Source organism: Hyla sarda, chromosome 1 (genome assembly GCF_029499605.1).
Source record: "Hyla sarda isolate aHylSar1 chromosome 1, aHylSar1.hap1, whole genome shotgun sequence".
NCBI lineage: Eukaryota > Metazoa > Chordata > Amphibia > Anura > Hylidae > Hyla > Hyla sarda.
In genome coordinates, this window is record NC_079189.1 from 543,757,865 (window position 1) to 543,775,324 (window position 17,460).

The 17,460-nt window shown below is 38.8% G+C and overlaps 1 protein-coding gene across 1 annotated transcript in view; it reads right to left on the reverse strand.

Moving 5' to 3' along the window:
* Positions 1-17,460, reverse strand: part of IPO11 (importin 11) — a 494,099-nt gene that overhangs the window by 229,537 nt on the left and 247,102 nt on the right. Inside the window, exons 25-26 of the mRNA XM_056541414.1 lie at positions 1,159-1,254; positions 141-254 (exon numbers count right to left, since the gene is read on the reverse strand). Coding sequence (XP_056397389.1) covers positions 141-254; positions 1,159-1,254 — 210 coding nt within the window. The remainder of the gene's footprint in view (positions 1-140; positions 255-1,158; positions 1,255-17,460) is intronic.

Genomic DNA, 17,460 nt, shown 5'->3' on the forward strand with positions numbered 1-17,460 from the left:
AATGAATAGTGTTTTATTTGGTGGTCATCTTGAAATAGAAGCCTTTTTTTATCAAGCCCCAGTAACATGATTGGGTCCAATAATTATCTATATATCCATGACAATCCCATCAGATGATTTCTGGTATATCCAATACTAACCTCTTGGCTGCATTCCTGTGCCATCTGATTTAATAGTGAAGAGAAGCAGGCTAGGTTTTGCAGAAGAACACGTCCAAGGATGCCAAGGTACGTGGACATGACCACTGGATATCTCTACGAGTTCACCAAAATTTAAAATTTAGTATTGTAATGTGTAATAACAACACAAACATACATATGCAGTCCAGAGTAATGGTTTAATAGATCTCCAAAAACAATAAAATTAAGAAAAAGTAGTCTACAAATAGGCTAAGAAAAGGTTTCAATGTAGTTGACGCCATGCAGAATACCCAGAATGTATGTGTAACCCAGCCCTAAACTTAATATTAATGGAAGCAATGGGGTGTCAGGCACTGGTATGGAAGGCTCTGTTGCAGTCATTGTTATGCAGAAACTGTGGGGCAATGATGTTGACATTTTCAGAAACCTGTCATCATTTGCATGCTACTCAGACCATGGGCAGCATGAAACAGACAGGCTCCTTTATTACAATGATGTTATCATTCCCTCCAAAATGCTGCAGCAATTCAGAGGAATCATGGTTATAAAACAGCTGGGGCTCTTAGTCTCTGGGGCTTTTCTCCAACCATACTGGTCTTGGCTAATAAATCTCTTTCAACTTGGGACTTGCGTATATAAGAAGACGTATCAATCAAGGTTGGTGACACAGGTAGAAGCCACCAGACACTGCCCCAGTGACTTGGGGCCCCATTCTCGGCCAGAGTTATAACTATACTGAAACACTGCAGCTTTTAAGACAGTATGATACATTACAGCAATAAAGTAAACTGTTCGGGGTTAACTCTGCTGTGATTTAGGCAGAAAAAAAGTGATGACCTACTCTTGCACCTAAAATATAAATGGGTATATAAGTTGTCAGAAAGTGGGGCTGTACTGTAAATTTTAATGGATTACTGTATGCGGGTATTATTCAGTCACAATATATTAGTATTGGTCAGTGAAGCAATTACATGGCCTCTGTATAGTGTAGAATTTGGGACAGCAAAAAATAAATTACCTCCCCATCAATAATTCCTCTGAAGACTGGTGGCAACAGGGCAACGAATATTTGCGGACCAACATCTGGATTCACCATTAGGATGTTTTCCACAACCTGAAAAAAGAAGCAAAAACAAAGCAAATGTAAAAAATAATTGAAAATGAAATAAACTATCAGAAGTACCTATATTATCTTAAAACACATTGTTCTGTAAATTAACAAAATAATCTATTTTCCTTTTTCCGGTCAACATTTACTACAGCCAACTAGTCAAGAAAACTGCAATTGAGCCTTATCTGCTTTAACAGAGCTGTGTTGCATTTCTCTGAAGAGGACCTGGTTGGAGGTGGTGTGGTGAGAAGAAAAAAATAATAAAACAAATGACAAGTGACTTCATTCTAGGGGGTATCTCTGCAGTCAGTCTCAAGATATGCACTGATCAGACCGTGATTGTACTAACAAAGTGCCCTACTGTGCTTAAGCTCTAATACATTCTTCTGAATGATGGACAACCCAATTTTCATTGCCTCATGCTGCGTAATTCCATATGGTGGAGATGAAGGTTAAATGGATATATAAATAGTGGAGTTCTCTTTCATTACTGATGGTCATGGTGGTCTTGACCTTAAGCCACGGACACAATATAAACAAAAAAAAAAGTGATAATCCATACTGAACAAACCCTTACAAAGTGAGAAAGAAGTAAACAAAAGTTTCAATTTTCTTGTCAGTGAATAGTATAAGCAACAGGAAGGAACATTTATAATAAACCACCTTCAGAACATACTAAATAAATAACAATAGACCTTCCACCTTGGGACAGGGTTTACTCCGGAAAAACCTGTTTAAATTCATACATAAGCAGGTTTAACTTATGGGACCCAGGCAAGCATTTATATCCTAGATTAATAGAAATTCCTTTGGTCGAAAAAATTCAATTTGAGTTCATCCAGCCGCTTATACATTTAAAAACGGAGTGCATTCATGTCTGAAAACAATAGCGACTAAATAACTCAGTTTTCATAGAATGGTGTTTTGTTCCCATAAGTAGTAAATGCCTGTCAGGAAGTCATTTTTTTTCTTTATAAGAAAAAATAAAAAGTGAGCACAGGCAATTATTTTTTAAAGGCATTAAAGTAAAGCATGATATAACATATACAACATACACACAGACATGCCATCAAACCCTTTAACCCCTGCAGCCAATTTAAGTTTTTTCGTCTTTATTTTTACATATCCTCTTTGTTATTTTTCCATTGACAAAGATGCGTGCAGGTTTATTTTCTAAAGGACAAGTTGTACTTTTTAATTGCTCCTTTTTTTAATTTTTATTTTTTCACCATATAAGGTATAGGAAAACAAGAAAACTTATTTTTGGGGTGGGATGAAAAAAAAAAACTATACAAATTTTGTCTTTTTTGGGGGAGGGGCACATTTTTACAGCATTTATTTTGTGGTAAAAAATAAGCTAGCATCAAAACAATGACAGTAGTAACAACATTTACAGTTTTATGTTAAAAAGCGTGAGTTTAATATTTTATGTTTAGGTCGTTGTGCCTAATATTAAAATCAGCCAACAGTAGGTCTCTTTGTATAATATCAGAGTAATTCCCTAAAGAATGTCGCTACATGCTAATAACAAAGCATCACCGTGTACTATTGTTGCGGCTGCAGTCCGCAACTAATAATTTTGGATATTGCAGAGACCTGACTGTTGATTTTTAAACAATATACACATCCACCCCCCCCCCCCCCCCCCGGACCTTTTGCCACCAACAAGTGGCTTTGTCAAGGGCTATGGGGCAAATGACCTAGAATACTACAGAAACTTGCAACAGACATAATATTCAGGAATCAGCAATTATCATTAAAACAAAAGATTGGTAACAAGTGATGCAAAAATACAATGAGCATTAGTAATCCATGAGAGTTTATATTTAATGTGTGATTGTACAATTCATATAATCTCCTAACTCAAAGCCCACAAAACATCTGTGCTTTGTTCCCAAGGCTGGATCTTCAATGATGGCAGCTTCAGAAGAAAACTATATGATTAGCAAACTGCGACTAGGAACAGATGTCCCTTTCCAATAAGCATTCTACAGTGCTGCATGGTAGGAAAATCCCATATTACAGCACAAGATGAGGGAAAATGATTATACACTGAATATTGTACAGCGGAAGGAAAACTTTTAAAAGTTACATATTTTGAGGTTTAGAACTATAGATATTTTGCTACATCCAGTTATATATCTTGGAGATTACAGGGCCTTTTCAGGACATTTTATATTGATGTATTTTCCCCAAGAGCAACAATATTCGTCCATGGGGGGCAAACACCTGGCACACTTCTGGTCTGCTGTTTTTCAACACCCGGCACTCAGATGAACAGCTGTTTGCCCACAGCACATGGTGAATGGAGCTGAAAGCATACAGCGCCATACATTGTGCAGTAATACCAAGTGAAGCCTTCCAGGGAACGGTGGGTTTCAGCGGCGCTGACCAGGAGCAGAAACGTCAGGTGAGTAGAATGAGGACTTTATTAAAACAGCATTGTTTTAATAAAGTCATCATTCTACTCACCTGAAGTTTCCGCTCCTGGTCAGCGCCGCTGAAACCCACCGTTCCCTGAAAGTCTTCACTTGGTATTGTTCATTTGGTTGGGGAAGCTGTACTCACTCACGCGGGGAGGCTGCAGACCGGGCCTATTACTCACTCACGCTGACCATTGTTGTGTATGAGCTCACACCACCGCCTCCGGTAAGGGTCATTTCCATTCTATCCCTGGACCTTACATTGGTGGTTTTACGCTATGGAGGGCTCTCTCATTTCTTTTTAGTTATACATTGTGTAGTGGCAGTCCTGGGTAAATTCAGCTCCCCTATCATTAATAATAATGGACACTGAGCTGCAATAACTCAGCACAGCCATTCACTATGTGTGTTGTGTCTTTCTATTCACTGGTTATCAGCACACCACAGTGACTAACTTATATACTTATACATCAACAATATGATGGCTAATTGGGGATGTATTTTGCTTAAAGGGGTTCTCTGGTGCTAAGACATCTTATCCCCTATACTTTGATGCCTGATCGCGGGAGTCCCGCCGCTGGGGACCCCCGTGATCTTGCACGCGGCACCCCGTTTATAATAAGTCCTTGGAACGTGTTCGCTCCGGGTCTGATTACCGGCGACCACAGGGCCGACAGCGTGTGATGTCACACCTCCGCCCCCATGTGACATCACGCTCTGCCCCTCAATGCAAGCCTATGGGAGGGGGCGTGACAGCCTCGTATATAGAGATAGAGTTTACCCTATTGTCACAGCAGCCTAGGTTATCCCTGGTGGGGATGGAGGAGATTAGCCTCTGGCAGGTTAATAGTTAAATATCAGTGGAGCAGCGATGTCCGTAGAGTTGCGCGTGCACAGTAGAGCCTGTATAGACATATACAGAGGTGCATAACTGTGTAGAAGAGAAACAACACGGGATCGCGCAAGTGATCTAGCTGATCATGTGATCCAAACAGGTCAGATGACTTAGACAGCAGCGAGATGCGTATATCGCATTGGACACAGCGCAGAAGTATGACGTGAGTGTTTGTTTACACAGATGCGGACATCGATTGGAGGAGACCAGTTACACCCGTGATTCGTGAGTTCTTAACTACCGTGTGATGTAATTTCATACCTCATCGAGCAATTCATCCGTATCCGGACGAGCCCAGAAGACAGGTAAGTGATTGGTCAGTTACATATGAAACAATCCCAATTATTGGTTGATTGAGACCGATCTTCTGAGTGGTTGACAACCTAATGAGTACATTAGATACCATATAAAAGGGCTCATTCATCATTGACATTCAATCCTGTCAGTCCATCTCCTTGATAAAGCCACACTAGTGGCAAAACATGTCGGGTGGTGACAGCACATGGTTTTAACTGCAGCCCACTATGTCTTAAACAAAACAAATCAAATTAGAATACTCTATAAAACTAGGTATGGGTCAGATTTGGCCAGAGAGCCTTTTATAACCGTACCTGCGGTGCACAGCAGGCTACGGGGAGTGAGTGCCGCATAGCCACCAAGAGTAACCAAAACAGTCATTGTCACCTGATAGCCACATATATAAGTGGCCTGAACACCCTCATGTGAGAACCATGTTTACAGTGGCACTACTATCTTGAGGGTGGCTCCACCTACCTCGATATACAATTATTAAACATAGTGTCCACACTACTTAGCCTACCAAAGAGGGAGATATATCCCCTGATTCAGTAAGACGGCAAGAAACATAGGGCCGTTTAGTGTGGCACTCGATTACTCAGATTACTTAGATTGATAATCCTATTCACTGTTGCATACTCACGGTGGCCATATCGGCTATGACCCAAAGCACTGATTCCTAGATATCTAAATGAAATTAGTGGTCTGTAATTTTAAACGTGTGGATCTCACCTTTTCTGTTTAATTTATATGTTGAGCGGCATAGGCCATATTCGAATTTGCGATATTTCGCGAATATATGGACGAATATTCGTCATATATTCACTAAGTTTGCATATTCGTAATATTCGTGTTTTATTTTCGCACATGCAAAATTTTGCATATGCAAAAATTAGCATATACAAAAACTTGCATTTGCGAAAATTTGCACGCCAGTCTCACACAGTAGTATTAGAGCCTTCTTTACACCACACAAGCTGGAAGCAGAGAGGGATGATCACTGTGATGTGTAATGTGTGGAAAAAAAAAAAAGAATATTTGTAATTGCGAATATATAGTGCTATATTCGCAAATATTCGCAATGCAAATTTTATTCGCGAATATCTCATATTTGCGAATAAAATTTGCATTGCGAATATTCGCGAGCAACACTAATGAGTACATTAAAAGTTAAGTTTTAGCGTATTTGTAGCACATGTGATTCAGGGGTTATTTTGTTGTTGTGTTGTGGGCTGCTTGGACATTCCAGTGATCTATGGATAAATCCTGCAGCAATAGTTGAATTCCCATACAGTGAATTTTACAAAGGGTTATATCCCCTTCAAGTTATCCTCATGAACAGTATACAGACAATATCACACATCGAAAGGGTTGTCACCGAAAAGAAAGGAGCCAGTATATAGCAATATATCATCAGAGGCATGCAGAGGTCCAGTATGGGCCCTATGAACCTTTATGGATGCCATAATATAAATAATAATAATACAGCTTTGCGCATCTTACCTGTAACAGATAAATGCTAAAGTAGTCTTTCATATATGCAACAAAAAGGAAGAAAGAACAACAGCGAGTTCTCCAACTAGGGAGTGCAAAACAGGACAAATGAATTCCTAGAGGAAAAGGTCCCTTTTGAATAAATACATAATTGAAGTATTTTGACCTACCGTATTTAGGTTTATTGCCAATAGTTTGCTTTGCTACAGAGAGATTATCACTTTAATGAATCAAAGGTAGCTTTTACAAAGAGAAAACATTTTTGAGAATCTTTCTGGGTCTCCGGGCGGCCGCTTTTGCAGCACTTCACACAAAGCAGCAGAACTGAGCACATGAAGAGGAAGCCAGAGGAAAAATACAGATCTGAGAGCATCACTGAAAAAATACACAGACAAGAAATTATGGATATGAAGTCCTCTCCCCATGATCTAATAGATACTGCCACGGCCTAGAGCGGCTATAAAATAACGCAATGCCTACTAAAAAAAAAAAAATCCTAAAATGCCCTAAAATGTTAAGCATGCCGACCGAGTATATAAGTGCACTGAGTAAGGTAATTACAGTGGTAACAGTGCCTCTGGTTTCATGTGGGCAAAAAAAGGCCTGGTATTGTATTAAGAAATGATACAGTTAGGATTTTTTCTAATATGTTTGTTGGTGATTTAAACTATAAATGTCTGAATTAAATAATGTTCAATTTAAAGGGAACCTGTCACCTGTTTTAAAGGGGTTATCCAAGAATAAATAAATAAAAAACAAGCTAATTTCTTTCAAAAACTATTCCCTGTCTGTCTCCAGGTTGGGTGTGGTTCTGCAGCTCAGTTCCATTGAAGTGAATGGAGCCAAGTTGTTATACTACACCCAACCTGGGGACAGACGTGGAGCTCTTTTTGAAAGGAATTCGTTCAGTTTCTCTTTTCCGGTGCAGGGATTGCAATTCCAACAAACTATAAGAAATCAAAGTTTAAAGCAAAACTGACATCAGAATCTTCAGCACTATACGCTTTCTACCGGGTAAAAATCGGTGCAGCTTTCCCCTGCCCACTACGGCTGATAACTCCTCCCCCTTCATAAATATGCATCCCCTCTTCCTCAGCATGGACGTGAAGAGGCCGAGTATTCAGATGAAGGGGCGAGGATAAAGGATGGAGTGGGCAGAAAAAGCATTGCACATACAGCAGCAGCCGCCATTCCCAGTGTACATAAGAAGTAAAAACCTTATTAGCAACAAGATGGATATCTCCAAAATGGCAGCACAGATTTACAGCCGATAAGAAGTCTTTGAATCAGCATCCCCCACACTATCTACCTATATATTCTTTATATATATATATATATATATATATATATATATATATAAAAAATTATTTATGGGATGGGGGCAGAATTATAAAGCATGATAAAATTGTATTAAAACAGTGCACCTGAAGACACGTCTCTACATGAAATTCTGAGTAAATAAAGGAAATAAGTTTTAACTGATACTACCTAAATCCAAAGCAGCAGAGGCTACACTTCAATCCTCTGCATTAGTCTTTTTCATCTTATGTTGAGATTTTCATTCCAGGCATGAACCTGTCTGCAATAGACATACTACTTTCAAAATATAACAAAAATCCATTCTTGATAAACATGAGATTTATACATTTTTGTGTAAAAAAGAAAACTATTCCCTCAATGTCTCATACCTCTGTGTGTGATGACAGTGACCTAGTGATATCTGCCACAATGCAAGCTTTGATCAAGATATCTTTGAAGGGCTAAAGCTCCATTCAAAAACAAAATATATCACACGTATAATAGAAGGAGAACAATGAGCCCGGTACTGGCAGTAACATCATTGTGTCATGAGCCGCGTGTTCCATATTTATATCACATTCTGCTAGAGAATGGCAAAAACTCCCAGTAAAAAAAAAATAAAAATAAAAAAAAAATATATATATATATATATATACATATATATTCAGATGTAGCAGAGTATAACATTGTGCACTACTCAATTCCAAATTTGTAGTCTATGGTATTTCATATGAGTGCAGGTAAATCTATGGCACGGATGGCCAAAGGGGACAACTCTCCTGTTATACTCCACAATATCGGGTGGTGGTATCTTAGTCGAGTGGTGCCAAGGAATCACATCAAGAGAGCAACTTCATTGACTGTTCTTTTCCTGCTGCTGTATTTTAGACCACCGTAAGGTTGGAACCACACTTGTGGGGGGGGGGCTTGTGTTGGGGGCGATTTATCAAAACCTGCTGCTAAGTTGCCCATAGTAACCAGATTGCTTCTTTCATTTTTTAAAGAAATGAAAAAAGCCTAAAAAGAAAAAAAAAATATTTGGCAACTAAATGTGCGGAAAAAAAATCATATAAATATTCAAATAGTTTATCCCACACAGTGAACGCCCGAAATGTGACAAAAAAGCAACTCTAGCACTTAAGAAAAAGTATCACCCACTGCAAAATGGTACCTATATAAGCCCTCACATAGCTCCAGAAAGTTTTTTTTTTCTTTTTTACGTAAAGTAATAAAACAAATACTATATCAAATGGCTATTTTTTTTATTGTACTGAAGCTACAAAAATAAAGATAACCTCTAAGTTTTAACCCAAAGTGTGAAAAAAGAAGAAAAAAACTAATACACAAAAAAGTCGCTCAGGGGTTAGCGAGTCAATATAAAATCATGATGAAATAGCAAAATTTACAGTAATTTAATATTGCTATCTAGATTCCAGCACTATTGGATCTTTTGCCCTCAAAGTAATTTCCCTGAAAAATGTATGCAAATTTAGGCATACACGATCCCATGTTATTATTATCTGAACAAATGAAGCAGTCACAAAGAGTTTAATCACTTATTAAGCTTTGCTACACGTGTCTAAAGAATATAGGAAAAGCTGCGCACCAAAGACAACATTAACCTCAAGGCTGCATGTTAACAGAGCTGTTTGGGATAAAAGCAAGATGTAAATTATACTTATTAATAGCAAAGTAGAACTCCACGAGTCAGTGTTAAAAAAAGAGAAAAAAAAGACCAGAAGAGAATGAAACATCAGGGAATTGCTGATATATCTTAGTTTGGTCAGAAACAAATAACCTGAAGGTATTTTATTCATATCCTGTAGAAGACACAAGTGTGTGTTACTGCTGGGCAGCCTAGTGACATGAATGCTAAAAACCAACAGGATTATAGGAGCTTTATAGACAAGACCTTAGGTGTCATTTTTAAACCCACAGACAACATATTTGCTGATCATATGTATCTCACATAGACAGCAAAATAAGTAAAATTTGTAAAATTCCCTTTGAGACATTTTGTTAAGACCTTAATCCAGAGGAGGATCCAGGACATCCAGACATTACAGGGACAGACAATTTATTTCACTGAATGAAATAAACGTAACAAACGTAAGGCTACATTTCTCCTGTGCATGCACTAGAGGGGAACTGAAAAGCTGCTGACAGTTCTTTGATTAGTGGTTAATTGGGTGATCTGTCAACTAGGAAAACCAAACAGTCGGCAAAGAAAGCAGTGGAGTGCCTGCAACATTAAAGTGCATAAACTGTACTGAACTTTAGAGTCCATTATATTAATCAAGCTGATAACGTTTCTAGGACAAAAAGTTGAGTTGGGAAAACCCCATCCAAAATGCTTCCTAGACTCTGATCACACTGGTTTAAGGTTCCTGTAGCCCTTATGATAGGTGGTACAGTCCTCTCTCCTTCGTTTCACTTCTTGGAAAAAGAGGATGGTGGGTCTCCTTGGGGAGCCCACCAAACTGGCATACGGAGTCAGAAAAAACCATCAATGCTTCATGTGAAATAAAGTATGCAATGTGGTTCTCTTCCATAAGGAAGAACCCCTACGAGTCAATGTTTGACCCTTATAACATGATTGGATATTATTTGCCAAACCACATAGGCAACTTTTTCGTGCCAGTCAGCATTCTGCTCTGTACTGATGAGGGGCAAGAATCCCCCTACAGTGCAAACATAGACAGATGTGGCAATCATAGGACCACCTCCATGAGCTTATTAGCTATCAGTAGACTGATGAGTGGCCTCCAGACTATGAAGGGGGGGGGGGTACTTTAGAAAAGACAGGTAAAACATTGATATAATTAGCACAGAAGCTTTATTGAAGAATGGCAAACTGAGAAAATTCTGAAATGATGATAGGCAAACCTAAAGGAGTACTACGGTGGAAATAATTTTTTTTTTTTTTAAATCAACTGGTGCCAGAAAGTTAAACAGATTTGTAAATTACTTCTATTAAAAAATCTTTACCCTTCCAGAACTTTTTAGCGGCTGTATGCTACAGAGGAAATTGTTTTCTTTTTTAATTTCTTTTTTGTCTTGTCCATAGTGCTCTCTGCTGACACTTGATACCGTATCAGGAACTGCACAGAGCAGGAGAAAATCCCCATTGCAAACCAATGCTTCTCTGGACAGTTCCTGACACGGACAGAGGTGTCAGCAGAGAGCACTGTGGACAATTTAAAAAAGAAAAGAATTTCCTCTGTAGCATACAGTTGCTAAACAGTACTGGAAGGGTAAAGATTTTTTAGTAGAAGTAATTTACAAATCTTTCTGGCACCAGTTGATTAAAAAATATATATTTTCCACCAGAGTACCCCTTTAAATTATTCTTTTTGATACTTAAGTTCACTTAAGGCATATTTTGTTCAAAATAGTAAAATACATAGATAATATGACAGAACTTGTCCAGGATGTGAAAAAGAAGACTGTACATGACATTTTTACTGTAACCACAGGAGAATGTAACTACGCACATTGACTCGTTGCCGAAAACCACGTAATAGGCCATCTGTACTGCTGACATTGCCGAGCGCACTCATCCTGTGTGACAGTGAGAAGGGGATGTTCTGATGGGAACATGCCCAGGTGTCATTTATGAGAAGTTTCAAGGGCAAACTAGGTTATAGTAAGCAAAAAAACCTTTAATAGGCGATTAAAGGTTGTGTTCATGAAATTGCGCACATATTTTGAGTACAGTCAGTCAGGCACATTGGTTGTACGATATCGGCCCCAACCTTTGAAGTATTGGGAATGCCTTTGATCTTAGAGCTACTTAAATACATCAAAAGAATAGCAAATACGATCTTAAAGAACAAAATTTAAGAAAAAATAGAAGATACTGTAATATGACAATGCACTTTGTAGGATTTAGCCGTTTATAAAGGAAGTAACTAACTTTCTTATACAGTTTGTGAACTTTCAAAGTACGGTGGATTAAGTACTTCTATGGAAGAATTATGGGACCCATTAAGCTCAGTTACATACATTAATAAGGATACAAAAAATTTTCTTAAATTCTGTGTTTCATTTTGGGCATCGCACAATAGCAAAAATATAGCAGAGCTGGAGAGGGTTCAAAGGCAAACTATACTGATTTGAGACTTAAAAACTACAGAATCGTTATTTTGGAAACTATGGGGACCTACAAAATAGATGACATCATGTAGTCTGGTAATGTATAGAAATAAATCCCTGAGCTCAAATTTTACAACAGTTTAGAACTGCTAAAGAACGAAAAGCATTCAGTGGCCTATATTTGCCAGGTTAGAAAAAACCTGTAAGAATTTCTTCAGCAAATAGTGAGTGCCGGGATTTCAGGATATTGTTGAACTATGTCTGCGAGCACCACGTAGAAGATTGAATCCAGACCCTATATCTACAAATGGTAATCTGGTAATGGGCTTATAACTACAGACTACCATGAAATAATCAGGCGTCTATAGCTGATAATAAATGAACCGGCATTACATTTTTTAAAACCTTTTCTGAAAAGTTTAAGAGAATAGCTCCAAACTCTCTAGTGGCAGACCACAATGCATAAAATCTCAAGGAGTAAACCCAACCCACATCGGAGTTCCCCAAGGATTATTATCACAGAAAAAAAAAACTAACTTAGTCCATAGTTGCTTACAGCAAAAGAAATGAGTGAACCTTTTGTGTCAAATGTTTTGATCAGTGGGGGTCCAGATGCCGGGATGCCCACCGAACCCTAAAAAACTAATAGGAAGCGGTGTCCTCGATAAGCACAGTTTCTGTTCACCTATGATCCTCAACACTCATTGAGCGATGCGTGCAGTGTATGGATTGACAGAAAGTATTTTCATGGTATCCCAATGTACACTTCCAACATGATGTGTATAGGGCATAGAGCAGACAACTGTGGCAATATTCAGGTCAATGTTTTTGCCATATGGTTAGACTACAATATCATTTCGAGTAAAGAAGCATTGTGGGTCACTCATCTTAGATTCCATTAATGCAGTTTAGGTGGATTAGATGTGCTAACACATATGGGTGTCTACCTACTGCACACCTCCACTAGACTTCTTGTCTTATTTTGTTATAACCCTGCAATATTTTCTGCATCATTATGGCAGTACAAAGATGATCTATAGTGGGGTGGGATCAAACGTGGCGATTAAAAGGGATTGTCCCCCTTATGCCCCAACTCAGGACAACCCTATAAAAGCAAGGGAGCTGCAAAGTCTCTCCCTCATCCCCCTCCCCATCATCCTATCCGTCTATTACATCAATTTAAATAAGCATCAGATAAAGCTTCATACTCCTGTAGCAGTGTGAGGGATAATGGAGGTGCCATCAGTATTATGTTGTAGGGTAGACAACCCCTTTAATGATTAAAAACAAGGCTCATGTGAAGGAACTTTGCCTCTATAGATGGATAGCCACATATGCCAGTACAACTACATTAGGTCTTAAATATCCTTACAAATCTAGTCAAGGTTTTCATAAATACTTTGTGTTGTACAATATCACTCCTTCCATCGGACACAAAACTACAGGATCAACACTGAACTTATACAAATCTTGAGATTAGACACAAATAAAACAAAAATGAGAACTTCTTAAGGGCTTGAAGACGCTTGCTGAAACACATTTGTTTGCTTATCTACTTATTTTATTTTTTGCTTGAAGAAAAGATGAAAGTAAGTGTAGAACCTTTCCTCCAAGTAGAGATCAAAGCCTTACAGAAGAGAAAAACCTATCCGATTAAAACTATAAGGTGGAGTTGTATAATGTACCAGAATAAGAGTCCCGCTGTTCTCAACAAATGCTCCTGCCTTCAAAATTATACTCTAAGAAGCAGACGGCACATCTCAGATTCCCAGCGTTCCTTTATTGTAATTCACTTTAACTTCTCATTCATCAATGTGGCTGAAAGCTGCAACTTCAAAGGGTTATCCAGGATCTAGTAAATAACGTTTAGCGACAATCAAATAATGACAGTCCTAATACAATGTGTACTGGATCTTCACAGTTTCTTCAGAACAGCATTTAATGGAGAGGTCTAGGTCTGCTCATGGACATAATGTAGATTGCTTTAGTTCTCTCTTCAGACTTTATATCAGGAATCTTTTCATATTTGGGATAAGTATAACAGATTTCTCATCAATCTTTACAAATGCCTGGTACATGGATTAAAGGGGTAATCCGGTGAAAAACTTTTATTTATTTTTAATCAACTGGTGCCAGAAAGTTAAACAGATTTGTAAATTACTTCTATTAAAAAATCTTAATCCTTCCAGTACTTATTAGCTGCTGAATACTAAAGAGGTTAGAGAAATATGCCTATAATAATTAAACGGCCTGCATATGACCAGATCATTCCCGGATAATTAAAGCAAAGATAATCAACAAAAAAATATTTTTTGTGCTGATCGGAGGGGAACTCCATAAAAATTAACTTTTAATATTCATAGTTAAAAGCCACCAGAGTAATCAGAATGAGTGCTCAAAACTATATCCAACACCAAATAATATATCAAAAAGATTACCACACGTCAATGTGGATTTATCAAGAATTATTCACATCTAATGCTAATAGTATAAGCCCAACGCGTTTCTACCACAGTAGTGTGGTGTCATCAGGGGACTACAAAAGATCCTGGTATGAAGGCTGTTTGTTCTAAGCCCATCAAGCACTAGAAATAATACAATTAGAAAAATATTAAAGAACTGAGAACCATGATTACTCATAGAAGGGGTACACCCGATACATAGTGTGCCCCATACATAATTTCAGGACACAGACTCCTAGGCAACAGGGTTGATTGTCATCAGTGGATCTGAAAGGAAAACGTACACAGAATGGATGGTTTCAATAGACATTCCTCAAAAGTACTAATAGATTCCACTTGTTATAATCACTCACATAGCCCTGAGGAGTCCATAGGTACTGTTAGGATGTACTTGCTTCCAAGAAATGGTTCTCAGTGCAGCGCTCCTACCCGCAGTGGTGGGGAGCCGTCTAGTACTAGCGGCTGCTGGGCGCACCATGCCCAGCAGCGGCTAGTACTAGACTGCTCCCCGCCACTGCGGGTAGGAGCGCCGCACTGAGAACCATTTGCCGGATTAAAAGTTATTAAAAATAAATTTTTATGCAGTTCCCCTGCGATCAGCACAACAAATAATTTTTGTTGATTATCTTTGCGCGAATACTAATGAGGAAATGGTTTTCTTTTTGGAACACAGAGCTCTCTGCTGACATCATGACCACAGTGCTCTCTGCTGACATCTCTGTCCATTTTAAGAACTGTCCAGAGTAGGAGAAAATCTCCATAGCAAACATATGCTGCTCTGGTCAGTTCCTAAAATGGACAAAGATGTCAGCAGAGAGCACTGTGTTCCAAAAAGAAAAGAATTTCCTCTGTAGTATTTAGAAGCTAATAAGTACTGGAAGGATTAAGATTTTTTTATAGAAGTAATTTACAAATCTGATTAAAAGGAAAATTGAGGCTCAGGATCTTGAATACTGGATAGACATCTATTAATTAATTGTTTCAAATATGTAATGTGCTCTGTGACGCACAGGGCTCCGGATCTTGAATACTGGATAGACATTTATTAATTAATTGTTTCAAATATGTAATGTGCTCTGTGACGCACAGGGCTCAGGATCTTGAATACTGGATAGACATTTATTAATTAATTGTTTCAAATATGTAATGTGCTCTGTGACGCACAGGGCCCTTGTGGGTCAGCGGGGACACAAAATACAATTTAATAAATTATAAAGTTACATATATAGCATAGAATACATTATAATATAAAAATATGTAATAAAAAGCAATCAATATAAAAGCCACACGTCTGTGGATATTCCAGCCTGTAAGAATAAAATAGTGGTGCACGTGTCTTTTGAATAGAAACTAATATGTAAAGTGCAAAAATTGTACAGTTCAATGCGCTGTTTGTAGAATGAGTGGTATCCGTTGGCAACAAGGTAACAATTATTGCATGGTAACAATGTAGCAATGTCTGGTATACTAGCAGTGTTTATGAGCAAACAGTAGCAATGTTAAGTATACTTGCAGTACTGAAGAGCTGGAGGATAGATCGCCGCTTAGAGACTCGGCCGTTTCATATGGATAGTGGTGATAGTGGGCTTCAATGATGGGGACTGCAGCGCTTCAATGAGCTGTGAATTTTTCCAAATCATGTACAATGCGCGGAGAGAATGTTCAAATTCACGGTCCTCTTATGTGTGGCACATGCTGATAGAGACTCAGCCGTCTCAGAAGCTGGCTGTACAGGTAATCTGCAATGCGGTCAGAGGGTATGTGGCGTCCTCGTGGCCGTTGCAATGCGCATAAGTACCTGGGGCTTAGCGGATGCCGTATAAGCGCAATAGCTGTATTCCAATATAGAGGATGGATATATGCGGCGTCAGTAGCAGACCTGGATGCGTTTCAAGTCCTCCATAGGACTTTTCTTCAGCAGCTTTAAGATGTGATATATAATATCAGGCCGAGATACCACATATCTGAAGTGTATCACACATGAAGCTTTGTTTAATGCAGGGGTCTCAAACTCCCGGCCTGCAGGCCATTTGTGGCCTGTGGAACAAAATTTTGCGTTCCTCACCAGGGATCTGGAATTTGTATCACCCGATGTCATGTCCCGGGCACCAGGAAGGTGATTTCTTCAGGCATTTAGCCCTGCTTCGGGCAAGCAGGGCTAAATGCCGGAAGACTTCACACACTTCGGCAAACACTGCTACATGGGACCTGGTGCACATATAAACTGTGCTGCGCTACCTAATGTGGGGAAACTGTGCTGCGCTACCTAATGTGGGGAAACTGTGCTGCGCTACCTAATGTGGGGAAACTGTGCTGCGCTACCTAATGTGGGGAAACTGTGCTGTGCTACCTAATGTGGGGAAACTGTGCTGTGCTACCTAATGTGGGGAAACTGGGCTGCGCTACCTAATGTGGGGAAACTGTGCTGCACTACCTAATGTGGGGAAACTGTGCTGCGCTACCTAATGATCGCCAGTAATCAGACCCGGAGCAAACATGCTCCGGGGACTGAATGTAACGGGGTGCTGTGAGCAAGATCACGGGGTCCACAGCGGCGTGACTCCCGCGATCACGCATCTTATCCCCTATCCTTTGGATAGGGGATAAGATATCTTAGCGCCGGAGTACCACTTTAACAAGTAAAAACATGTCAATGAACATTTTAAGATAACATTTTGATCATAGATAAAAGAAAAAACATGGAAAGTATGGGTGTTTTCAAAAACTCGACAAAACTTTGTGGATGCATTTGAAAGAGAAATATACTTCTTGTGTTGCTCGTAAATATGGAATAAGGTCAGTGCTACAAAATGTTATCTCAAGACCACAGAGGTGTGTATAGAGCTTAGAGCTGGCCTCGCTCTACATATTGGAGAAAGTTAAACAAGACAAGAAGGGTTTTAGTAGAGATGGGATGTGTGTATGAGAATGAAACAAACAAAATTAACATAAATAAGCAATGTCATTGTAAGACTGTGTGGTGAATTGAAGTTCTAAACTGGAGCACACCAGAACAAAATGAAAATATATCTCAAGTAGAGATGATAAGAAAAAAGATACTGTTAATAATTGGTACATGAACTAGTACGTACCTCCTTATAGGAAAATGAAAATGAAAGAGATCGGATCCAGCTCAATGCAGGTAAAATCGGGTTTAATCCATAGGACAAGGAAGGAACAAGTTACGCATATTTCCCATAATTTAAGAAATTTGTCACATCTGTGCTCTTGTCTGGCAATAACT